Source organism: Vombatus ursinus, unplaced genomic scaffold (genome assembly GCF_900497805.2).
Source record: "Vombatus ursinus unplaced genomic scaffold, bare-nosed wombat genome assembly UNPS02012156.1, whole genome shotgun sequence".
Lineage (NCBI taxonomy): Eukaryota > Metazoa > Chordata > Mammalia > Diprotodontia > Vombatidae > Vombatus > Vombatus ursinus.
In genome coordinates, this window is record NW_020951934.1 from 114,822 (window position 1) to 127,734 (window position 12,913).

A 12,913-nucleotide genomic window follows, 5' to 3' on the forward strand; every position below is an offset into this window, starting at 1 on the left:
TCATGTGATATAACCAGATGATGCAATATAGAATGTATACCTGTCTTCTATAACTTACTAAGTTACATATATTTTACATATATACTTAGATTTTACAAATTTTCCACATATACATATATATGTTTATATGTATATATTATTGTTTCAGATGACGGGATTGGACATAGAGAAGGACCAGATCATTGAGATGGCCTGTCTCATAACAGACTCTGACCTCAACATTTTGGCTGAAGTAGGTGATGACATTTCCTAAGATCATAGAACATTAGAACTGGAAGGAACTTTAAGAGATCAGCTAGTTCAACATTTTCATTTAATAGATGAGAACAGTGAGACTCAAACTTGTTGGAAGTGTCAGAACTGTTTAGCATGGATTTGAAACCCAGATCACCTAATCCCATTCCTTCATTTTTTTCCATCATATACCATACTTAAAGCCTGCTATAATCCAACTGAATTGTTCCATTTATTTTGGTTACTCATGATAAAGTTCAGATTTTTGCACCCTTACTCCTTTGAATTACTAAGTTTTAGAATTTCACCAGAACCAAAAAAACATTTATATTAAAACTAATAATAATAATTGACATTTACATAGTGCTTTAAGGTTTGCAAAGTGTTTTACATACATTATCTCATGTGATCTTTACAACAGCCTTGTGAAGTAAGTATGACAGGTGTTAGGTATTACAGACCCATTTTACAGATCAAGATCTGAGGCTCAGTAAGATGAAGTGACTTGTCTATAGTCACACAACTAAGTATGTATCTAGGTGGGATTACATTTGATATAATTAGTGTTTTCAAATCTCTCTCTCTTAATTGGAACATTAAAGAAAACAAATAAAACATGGTAACTGCATTTTGGCTACTCATGAAACACTTAATAAGAAGACACTGTGATTCGTAGGTGGTTAAAATTCCCTGACCTTGAATAACTTCATCTGACTTTCATAATGTCAACAGCCTTCATGATCATGAAGAACTCTAGGACAGGAACTAAGTAGGTATGTGCATAAGGGAGAAGTGAGAGTCTTACTATATGAAACAACAAAGAGGTAGGCTTAATTGATATAATTCTGTGGTCTTAAAGCAATAAAATTTTAGAACTGGCATAAGAACTTGGCTCTTCTGATTCTTAGGGCATTGCTTTTCACTAAACTATTTATATTCCAGATTTTCAAATTGAGGTATTTTAAGAGTGGTTACTGGCTTCCCTAGGACAAGGAAAAGGATAGCAGAGGCTTTTCTAGATACATATTACCACCTATTCAGTGAATAGTGTGTATTCTTTCCTGTTTTTAAACTGAAAGAAAGAACCTTGAGAGTTTGAGACATACTTCCATCTATAAAACCTCGACCATAGCTGTCCTTGCATTTGACATAAAAATTTGAGTTTTGGTTATTTATCTGTCATTCTAATAATTTCTAAAATGGTAATATCGAATTTTTTAGAAATAGTTAAGGAATAATCACCTTTTTTTCAAGTCTTATTGTATGGATTTATTTACTTTGGCTAAAGAAAAACTTCCTTTGGAATATCATTGTAAATACTGACAGCTTAATTTGACAAAAGAAAATCTTAAATGTTGGAGCTTATGTGGGAAAGCTGGGACACTAATACACTTGGTGGAGTTGTAAACTGATCCAGCCATTCTGGAGAACAATTTGGAACTATGCCGAAAGGGCTATTAAACTGTGCATACCTTTGATCCAGCAATACCACTGCTAGGACTATATCCCAAAGACATCCAAAAAAAGGGAGAAGGACCTATTTGTACAAAAATATTTATAGCAGCTCTTTTTGTGGTGCCTAAGAATTGGAAATCAAAGGGATGTGCATCAATTGGGGAATAGCTAAATAAGCTGTGGTATATGATTGCAAAGGAATGTTATTCCTGGAACCTGAAAAGACATATGTGAACTGATACATAGTGAAGTGAACAGAACCAGGAGAACATCGTACATAGTAACAGTCATATTGTACAATGAGCAACTATGAATGACTTAGCTATTCTCAGCAATACAATGATTCAAGACAATCCCAAAGGACTAATGATGAAGCATGCTGTCCACCTCCAGAGAAAAAACTGATACTGAATACAGACTGAAACATGCTATTTTCCACTTTCTTTCATTTTTGTTCTTTTGAGTCTTTCTGTATAAAATGACTAATATGGAAATGTTTTATATAATTGCACATGTATAACCTATATCTGAGTGCCTACCCTCTCAGGGAGGGGAAAGGAGAGGGAGGGAGGGATAGAATTTGGAACTCAAAACTTAAAAAAAAATTGTTTTTAAAAAATACTGACAGCTTAATAAACCACTTGGTGGTTTTATGTCCAAGAGAAAATGGGAAAATACACACTTATGTATATGTCTCTGTGTGTAGTCAGTTTCAGATGTGTGTGGCATATGTAAATAGAACACAAGTCAAATAGTAAAGTGATAGAAAATGAGTTTGAGTTGTTAGCACTACTATAAATACCAGGTCTATGGACAATGTAATTGCTTATATTTGGTGCTGGCCCAAGAATGAACTACTCAGTTTACTCTTTGTAACTAATCTGATCCACATAACCAGGATAGTTTACCAAAGGAAACAGAATTGGGTATAGGCTTTCATGATTTTATGATTGCTTATTCTCATAATTTTTCACATTCCAGTAAAAAGTAAGCTCTTTGAGGCAGCTAGGTGGTGCAGTAGATGAGATCTGGCCTTGGAGTCAGGAGGACCTGAGTTCAAATCAAGCCTCAGATACATGACACTTAACCAGCTGTGTGACCCTGGGCAAGTCACTTAATCCTGATTGCCTCACCAAAAGACAAAAAAAAAAAAAGAAAGAAAGAAAGTAAGCTCTTTGACTGCAGAGATGGTGTTGAATTTTTTTTTGTTTCTGTGGTGCCTCAGCAAAGTGCCTTGCCTATAGTAGGTGCTTAACAGATAAGAATAGGGACTATTGCTATAATTTCATTGGTATAAGGAACTCCCTTTTTATTAACAGACTTAATTTCTATTTAAGTTGTTAAATTAAGTAAGAACATTGCTTGATTTAATATCTTGGAATCTGATTTTGGAATGGTCATATGAAGTCTCCACTAGAAATATATTTCTTCATATTTGGAGAAGCTGTAAGTACCTTCACAGTTTGCTTGTTTATAACAAAATATCTGGGCATATGATCTGAAAGTCATGTTTTAGGTTACAATTCAAAAAATGTTTTCAAGTTGCGCATAATAGGAAACTTTTCACCATTTATCAATGATACTCTGGATTTAAAGAATACTTTTCTTCTAGAGGGATTAAAGCACTTTCATATTTATACTTTTTTTTTAATCCTGTTAAGGTCCCTGTAAGGAGGATAGAGACATTTTATTATTTTTTCCATTAGACAGGTGGAGAAACCAAAGAACGGAGAGTAAGTGATATGCTTAGGGTCACAAATAGAAGTAGTATTTTGGTTGGAGGTAGGTCTCCAATACACTGTCTCAGCTAGGATGTCTGATAACTATAGTAAGCTAATTAATTAAGCATTTTGTTTAAAGTTTGAGTGAATTCTTCCCAAAAAACAAAATAAAATTGATTAAGTTATTTTTTCAGACTTTTATTTTTTAAATAGTGTATTTTTCAAGTAAAAATTTTTAAAAATTAGTCAGTCTCTCCCATTACCCCCAACTTTGAGTATATTTTTTAAAAAACAAAGTCCTTAATATATAGCTGCATAATTCAGCAAAATAAATGTCTAAAAATATATATCCCTGCTTTCAGCACCTCTCTTCAGAGGTATTTTGTCTTCATTCTTTTGGACTCAATTCTTGCATTGATCAGAGTTCTAAGTCTTTCAAAGTTATTTTTCTCTATAGTATTATTAGTGTATAACTTGTTCTTTTTATTCTGTTCACTTCAACCTGCATCAGTTCCTAAAGGGCTTCTCACTTTTCTCTGAAATTGTATTTTATCATTTCTCATTGAACAGTAATATTCCATTACATTCATATACCACAACTTCTCTAGCCGTTCCCTAATAGGAGGACAGCTTCCTTTTTTCTACTTTTTGCCTATTATGAAAAGAACTGCTATAGATATTTTTACATATAGATTCTTTCCCTCTTTCTTTGTTTTCTTTAGGGTTATTAGTCGAGTAGAGGTATAAGCTGGATCAAAGGATATGGAGTTTGGTTTCTGGGCGTGATTCCAAACTACTCTTCAGTGACCAGACTAGTTCATAACTCCACCAACAGTGCAGTAGGGTACTTTTTTTCTCACAGCCGTCTCACAATTGTTATTTTCCTCTTCTGTCATCTTTAAAGCATTTTTCTATGGTTGTTAATTGCTTGGATGCCTTCCTTTGGAAATTGCCTGTTCATATCTGCAGACCATTTATCTATTGGGAAATGACTCTTGTTCTTATGTTTGAATTAATTGCTTATGTTAAATTGGCATGAGACCTTTATCTGAGAAATTTGTTGTGAAGATTTTTAGGGAAATGTCCCCCCAGTTAATTTTTACAATATTAGATTTGGTTGTACAAAGAATTTTTTAATTTTATGTAGTCAAAATTGTCCATTTTATTTTGTAAAAACTATTTAAAACTTTATTTTTAACTTAATAAGCAAACAAACATGAAAGCAATCCAAATAAAAATGTAAACCAAGGAATAAAATAATATATAAATCCTTAAAGTATTATACTATACATTTTTAATGAAATAGAACCAATAAATCAACATTTTTTGTTATATGTACACCTCTGAGTGTTTGTAGTTCAGTTACCTTTGATTGTGTTCATTTTTGGTGATTAATATTTTTTTCTTATTTACAGGGTCCTAACCTGATTATAAATCAGCCAGATGAGTTGCTGGACAGCATGTCAGAATGGTGTAAGGAACATCATGGGAAGGTAACATTACCAAATAAAAGGATTACTGCCTTTTGGGGAACAATAACAAGCTTAATTGTTCCTTCATCTGAATTCCATACCATTGCTGGATGGTATAAAAAAGGGTTAGAGGAAGATTTCGTGGCAGCCCCGGGAAACTGCTTGCTTGTTTACTTTTCATCTTTGGGAACTCTCGAGAACATCTCCTGAATGTCCTGTTTCTCTCCTACATTCAGTCTGTCATGAACGCATTGTGGATACTCAAGTTTTACTGAAGTCAGTCTTTTGGATAAGGTTAGACTTCATCTTTGAGAGAAGAGGGAATACTGCTTTTCTGTTAATAGTTCTTGCCCTCCCCTGCCCCCCGAGAGGTTAATTCCTTGGATTCTGAGCTCCATCCTTTTTGACTCAATGGAAATACCATTAACAATCTCAGGATTTGGAGTGGATTCTTTAAAAGAAAATTGGTGAAAAGTTTGCAATTTCAATTTGCTCTTGAGCTCTAAATGCATTCCGTCTGTTGGTTATGTTTGCTCATTTTAGAAGTGAAGTTTCATTCCTGGATGCCTTTGAAAACTGACTTCATGTGTTTTTGATGGGGGGCTGGGGATTTTCTCTTGCAGTCTGGTCTTACCAAAGCAGTGAAGGAGAGTACAATTACACTGCAGCAGGCAGAGTATGAATTTCTGTCCTTTGTACGACAGCAGACTCCTCCGGGGCTCTGTCCACTTGCAGGTAAAATCTAATCGTAATATATACTTTGTAGAAAATGGTTCTTCATTATAAAGTGGTTCTTGAGACTGCAGATTCAGAGAGACCAGGCAAAATCATGTCTTCCTAATATCCTAACTTGGATTATAGCCATTTCCTCGTGGACATGGATATTAAAATAGGCCCTGAAATTTATTAGACCTGAGAACATAATTCTAACTCCATAGTATTTTAAAAGACTTGACATTCTCAGAGAGGTTAATGTTATCTGAGACATCTGTGGGAATTTGTCCATGTGTATTGACGTGATAACATTACCCTCAGGCTTTTGTAAGAAAGGTTTGATGTTAGGCCAACTTTGGTGTTTACTTCCTTTCCAGCCAGTGCTATTGATGCTGTTCCGAACATCTTCACTTAAAATCTTATGCTTTCTAATATTAATGTTTTGTTGTATAGTGAACACGAGTATGGATATGATGATTGATAGATTTGTAATATAAATGGGTTTTCTGAGACTTGGGGATAATTCACAAATCTGATGTGGTCTTAAAAGCAATGCAACTGATGTTTCTATTATGTATAGGATATATGTATATGTATAAATTTAATGATTTAGCTCTAGAAATGAGTTTAAAAATTCATTATAAATGAGACGGATAGGTAATGCAGAAATTTGCACTAGGAATCTTAAAATTAGGATCAGTCAGATCTGATTGGGAACTGATGAGCTACTTCACTTTTTTGTTTTTGGTTCATCTTCATTTCAGATATAATTTATAATAAATGTAGTGCTTTACAGGTACAAACTACGTATACATTATCTTGCTTGATTTCTTAATTTTCTTTTACATTATGTTTTATCTTGCTAGAAATACACAGATGCAGTATGCTTTGTGTTTTTCTAGGAAATTCAGTTCATGCAGATAAGAAGTTTCTTGACAAATACATGCCCCAGTTCATGAAACATCTTCATTATAGGATAATTGATGTGAGCACTGTTAAAGAACTGTGCAGGTAAGGGATATATTTGGGATTCATTAAGTAGCCTCATTTAGCATGTTTTAATTGGGGATAAAAGGTTGGGGGATAGGGCTGTAGAGTTAACTGCTTAGTGGAGGGTTGTAATTTTGTTTCTTTCTATGATCTTCCACAAGCTTACTTTATCTTGGGCTGGTGTAAACAGGAAGAAAATAAAGTCAGAGACAATACATGTGTAAATGGGGCAGTTTCAAAAATCATTCAGAACCCAAATTCCTTTGCCTGATAGAGTTCTTAGTATTAATAATTGTTTGGAGGTAATTACTCAGTATGTTTGGGACAGTTGCCTTTGAAAGTTCCATTTCTGCTGTATTCAGACGCTGGTATCCAGAAGAATATGAATTTGTACCAAAGAAGGCTGCTTCTCACAGGTAAGGCTTGACTTTTTGAGTCCTTTCAAACACTAGGCAATCTGACACATTTTTGACTTCCAAGGACCTGAAAATGTAACTCAAGAATTCACTCTGCTACTACTTTTCTTCTGAAATAAAATTTTATTGGCCTAGAGATAATATGATAAAATTAACAAGAGTCCTGGTCAAAAGACTTGTATTTCTTTCAAAATTGAACAAAATTATTAGTTTAGTTGTACTTTGGGATTAGGAAGTTGAAAGATTTTTCATAAAATCCTTATGCAATTTTTAAGCTAGAAACAATTTTGTAATCTTTGTAAAATTAAAATGATGACCTTGATAGGGACTTGAAATCTACTGTCTATAGGACTGTTTACCATCTTGTCCATGGGAGTCGTTTTTTCATTTGTCATAGAGTTTGATTCAAAGCATAATAGTTGCGTAGGATAGTTGTCTTGAATTTTGATATTTGTTACATTGCCTCCTAAGTCAGAGGTGGGGAACCTACAGCCCTCTAGGTCCTCAAGTGCAGCCCTTCAACTGAATCCAAACTTCACAGAGCAAATCCCCTTAATAAAAGGATTTGTTCTGTAAAACTTGGACTCCGTCAAAAGGCTGTGCCCAAGGACCTTCATATTTAAATTAAACTACCAGAATTTAAAAGTGAACTTTATGAAGACCCTTTATATGTAAGGTATTGTTGTATTTAATTCTTTTGTTCACTAGCTTCTGAGGAGAGGTTCATGATTTTGAAATAAATTTAATAGATGACATTTTGCACAAATGCAGTTGGTTTTAATAGGCTTGTGTAGATTTCCAGTATAGTTATAATCTAATTCAGAAACTAAATTCAGTCATTTTTAGCTGTCTATAGCATAGACGGGGAACCCGAATATAAGCAAAATGGCCCCTGAGCCCCTTTCAGTGCTTCCTGCACTAAAGATTTTGTACTCAGAATGAGAAACCTTTAGGTCCTCAGAACTTACTGACCATAACATGAATAATCTTGGTTTTCTGTTTCTCATACGTCAGCAAATTAGAAAAGAAATAAGGAAGGGTGTTAGATACAGAAGGACCAGTAGAACAAGTAACCATAAGGGAAGGCACAGATGCTGTATCATGGGGCAGTAACTAATGTTCATAATGACCCCATGTCATCAAGAAAAGTTCTGTTCAGCATGTTTTATCTAATAAGCTAGGATTGTACATAATTTATCTGGATTACACTTATTTGGGGTATGTGAAGTCTTGATTGTGCCAGATAGACAAATGAAGAATTGACTATAGAACTCTTTGTGATAAAGTACGGTTTATGTACATGCATACTTCAGAATGGAGTTGGGATTTGTTTTATAAGTGGGCATTTACATCGTGCAAAGTATCTCAGATTTTGTTTTGTGCGTTTCATTAAGCCATATGTGCTTGTATTTAGGGCATTGGATGACATCAGCGAAAGCATTAAGGAACTTCAGTTTTATCGGAATAATATCTTCAAGAGAAAAACAGATGAAAAGAAGAGGAAAATTATAGAAAATGGAGAAAATGAGAAGACTGTGAGTTGATGATGTGTCTCATGCTGCCACATTACTCCCTGGATATGACTTCTGGGGGATTTTTGTTCACCCTAATTGTTTGGGAAAGCATCCCCTTTCATTTACCTTGCATCTTCAGATAGTTCAATCAGACTGAGTCTGAAATACAGTTTTTCTAAGTTAGGGCTGTGAATCTGTCATTTAAATCTCAGCAGCTCTTTTGTTTCTAGGTACCAGGTCACTTACTCCTCTTGGTACACATCTGCATCTGCTTTTAGACCAAAACACTTTTCTTTTGTTAAAAAATAAAACTAGTTCAATTAAAAAGCAAGCTTTTTTTGTACCTTCTATTCCTTTACAGTGGTTCAAGTAAGATGCTTTCCCCCCCATTAAATGTTATACTACCTTGTATTTAATGTGTCTTTCAAAAACATTTGCAATGAAACAAGTTAAAAGGGCTGTCACAGACTTGTTCTGTATTGCATTATGGGAGAAAGTTATCAAGATGCAGGTTTTTGTTCAACCCAAAGGACTGCCTTGGGAGAGGGTATAGTACTGGAGGTATTTAAGTAAAAGTTGGATGGCCCTCTGTTAGGGATAGTGTAAAAGGGTTTCTTGTCTGAGTTATTAGGTTGAACTGAATGATACATAAAGTTTCTTCCAACTTAGTTCTGTTTTTCTATGATTCTCTGAAAATAGCACTTTGATCACTTACTGTAATAAGGATAGATATATACAGAAAGAGTACAAGACTGGAAGTCAGGTCAACCAAAGTCTGTTACCAGGTCTGCTCTTAACTGTGATCTTGACTTTAGACATCTCACTTAACCTCCTTATGCCTCAGTTTCTCATGTGACATAAAAATCCCTGCCTTCCAGGAGCGTTGTGAGACGAAAGGTGAGAAAAGTACTTTGCTCTCAGGAAGAAAGGTGTTGCATAAGTAATGTGTTATGCCTACCTATCTCATAGGATGATTGTGAAGACCAAATGAAATGATTATGTCAACTGCTTTGTAAACCTTAAGTTGCCATGTATCTGTCTTATTACTGTTACTACTATTACAAATCTAAGTGTAGTACTACCCTTCCCACATACTCAAATCAATTCATAGATGAATGTATGCCTTTGACTTACTATTTAATTTTTCTTAAAACCTAAACTTACTATGTTTAGATTAAATACCACATTTTGAATGATAATCTTGAGTAGTTTAGCCTGCTAGTCTTAGCTTTATTATGTCGTGGAGTTCACCATGACTCCCTAATGGGGCATATGTTCTTAGAGGAGTCTGAGAAAGCAAGATTTGTACTATGGTAGGGTAGGGTGAAGTCAGCATGATGGTTCAGTGATTAATTCGTATTTTATCAGGCTGCTTAAATAGAAAGCATTCTGTTTTGGAGTGTTACCATTAGTGATTTCACAGGAGACTCCCCTGAAACTATGGAGTGGCTCCTCTGAAATGAACTACAATGCAAATCTGTTTGATTATGCCCATGTCCTTAAACAGTATCACTGTGTCTGCACAGAGGGTACTTGCCATTTGGTCCTTTACTTGCTTGCACTAAATTACCCCACATGTTGCAAACTTAACGCTATCCAAGTACATTTTCCTGCATTAATTCAGGAAGGGAACAGGATGGTGCTTTGGGAATCAGCAGTCATTACTGTTTTCATGCCTGTGAGAAACACCTTTCCTATAGCAACTGATATTATCAGTAAAAATGATTGAGTAGAAATAGCTTCTTTTACCTTGTGCTAGTGTGATAGCAAGCTAGTTACTGTTTCTGTTATATGAGGACTGCTGTTGTTTACATAGTCTTTGGAAAAACAAATGAAGACCAATAATGATGTTAAACTAGTACTTTTGTAATTAAGTGAAATTCAGTCAAAGCCATATTTTGCTTGCTTAATGACAGGATGAATGTTCCAGGTATCTGCAAATGTGTTTCTATTGTTTGGAAACTTTAATAAACAGAAGGTGCCAAACAAGTTAAACAATAGATTAGTTTACTGTGGTACCCTGCTTTGGACAATGGTTGAAAGGGACAAAATCTGTTACAAGTTAATATTAATAAATATAATGAAAAATACATTAAATTGATCACATGATCAGACCTCTTAATACCATTTGTGGTACATTAAGGGGCCATATCGAGGGCAAAATTACAAGAATGTTGAAAGGTCCATAGGAACATAGGAAAAACTAGAAGCAATCTCAGGGATCAGCTAGTAAAACCCCCTCATCTTACAGATGAATAAACAGGTTTAAAAACACAGTATGAAGTGGAAGGTGTTAGATTTGGAGTCAGGACCTGGTTTGATTCCTGGTTTTGCCACTTAGTGCCTGTGTGACCAGTGTACTTCCCACAGTTTGCTCATTTGTAAAACGAGGGTCTTCAATTAATGATCCCTGAGGTCTCTTCCAAGCTCTTAGTCTGTGACCCTATAGGATACCAAGCTGAAGCCATTTGCTCCTTTCTGTTTCAGAAGACCTTTTAAAGAAATTAGAAAAGGTAAGGAGTTGTAGTCACAATTCTACTGGAATCCTGAAATATTGTGGAAGACATAATTGACAGCTGTCAAGATCAGGTTGAGTGGATAAACTTTGGTTTTTAACTTGACCAGCAGGATAATTTAGGCAGCTTAGTTTATGGCTAAGAGTCAATTTTGTTCATTTTATGCTACTTGGAGGAAATGTATTTTCTGAGTAGGCAGGTGTCCCAGAAAACTGGTCAGGGAATGTGGAATGTTAAAGAAGTAGAGGGTACAAACAACAGTAACAACAACAAAAAACAAAAAACCTTGCGTGTTAGCTGGAATCCCAGGGGAGCCAGAATAAGAATTACTATCCTCCATGATAGTAGTCTTGAGCTCAAATAAAAATAGATACCTTCAGGTTGCATGTTGACTTAAAAAAACTTATATTAATATTATTTATGTTTCTTTGTATTTTTATTTATTTTGTTAGATGTTTCCTAATTAGATTTTAATTTGGTTTGGGCTTCACTCTGGAGTGTTGTGGACTGCAATGGCTGCAAGCAACCTATGGGCCAGGTGTTTGACACCTCTCCTCTTTAGCATTTATAGGGAGTCCTGAACAAAGACTTCAGATTGGGGGAATTAAGTCTTTAGTCTCCCCTCCCCCCCTTACTTTTGGCTGGGGCTACTGTCCTTTGATTCTCAATTTAAAATACTTGGGGAATTATGGACCAAGAATGATGCCTTTGCTTATGGAGGGTGTTTTGGGGAGAAACCTTTTTATTTTATACAGATGTAGAGAGTTAAATTATTGGTTCCTAGTGGTACCCATCTCTTAAACTACATTGAGCCCCTTCTGAGCTAGAGAGATAGGTTTCTGGAGTCTGTAATTTGAACTCCAAACACCTTTTCTTAAATAAACAAATTCCTTGGTAATTAGGTACTAATCTCAGTAGTATCCTTCAGGTGCTTTATGGGTTAAATAAGCTTTTGTGAGCTGAACTGGGAAAATAACCGCCATTTTTATTATTTCTGTGAGAAAATGCATCCTAAAATATGCGGAACAATATCTGTTAGTAAATTAGTGACTGTCTTTCTCACCTGCTTTAAGCATTTTGTTGTCTGTTCAGTTTCACCTCTCTTTCATCTAGTCAAGTCAACAAACATACCTTATTACTTGCTTATTATATTCCTGGCTTTAAGTCCCTCTTTTGTGAAAGCTACCAATAAAATAACTCATTCATTTTTGTTCATTTTTAGCAAATACTGAAATTATTCCAAAAGAATTGAAAACTAGAGCAATTGTTGAGGGCATTGTTAAGGTGATCTTTTGAGTTTAGTTATAGCTGCCATTTTGTAAAAATGCTGACCACAAATTTTTTTCTCATATACTTCTTAAGGATTCTTGGTCTTAGAGGAAAATATTCAGTGTGAACATTGCAGAGCATCAAACTCTACAAAATAATGAATTTATTGTTTGGAATTCTGTGTCTATAATGATTTTTCATACAATGAATGATTAAATAGAATAGTACTTCATGGCAACCACTATAATCCTTTGTCATAGTGTAGCTGATGGCAGCTCTCACAAAATTAAACAAAAAACATGAACTTCATTGGCCATAGAAATTGGTCCTCAATCAAGGCATTTTATTTATATAATATCTACAGAGCCTCTTGTGCTTTTCTTCCATATTTGTCTAAGAGCCTAGGAGTTTCTTGAACTCAGTGTTGAAAAGGCCTTGCCTATGTTAATTTGAATGTTATGATTACTTTAGAGTTCACAAAGTTGTTGAATGTCTATATTGATTCAGACATTCTTAGGTTAGAAGAGGAAGGAGGTGAGATTTTGAAGTTCATTTTGGAATAAAATTTTAGAAGTTGTCTAGAAGTTTAAAAACTTTTATTTTAATGAATTT

At 34.7% G+C, this 12,913-nt stretch overlaps 1 protein-coding gene across 1 annotated transcript in view; it reads left to right on the forward strand.

Annotated features, from left to right (window-relative positions):
• REXO2 (RNA exonuclease 2) overlaps positions 1 to 10,511 on the forward strand; it is an 11,595-nt gene extending 1,084 nt beyond the window's left edge. The window contains exons 2-7 of the mRNA XM_027857507.1: positions 149 to 232; positions 4,826 to 4,903; positions 5,506 to 5,617; positions 6,499 to 6,607; positions 6,949 to 7,002; positions 8,417 to 10,511. Coding sequence (XP_027713308.1) covers positions 149 to 232; positions 4,826 to 4,903; positions 5,506 to 5,617; positions 6,499 to 6,607; positions 6,949 to 7,002; positions 8,417 to 8,546 — 567 coding nt within the window. The 3' untranslated portion in view covers positions 8,547 to 10,511. The remainder of the gene's footprint in view (positions 1 to 148; positions 233 to 4,825; positions 4,904 to 5,505; positions 5,618 to 6,498; positions 6,608 to 6,948; positions 7,003 to 8,416) is intronic.
• The last annotated feature ends 2,402 nt before the right edge of the window (positions 10,512 to 12,913 follow it).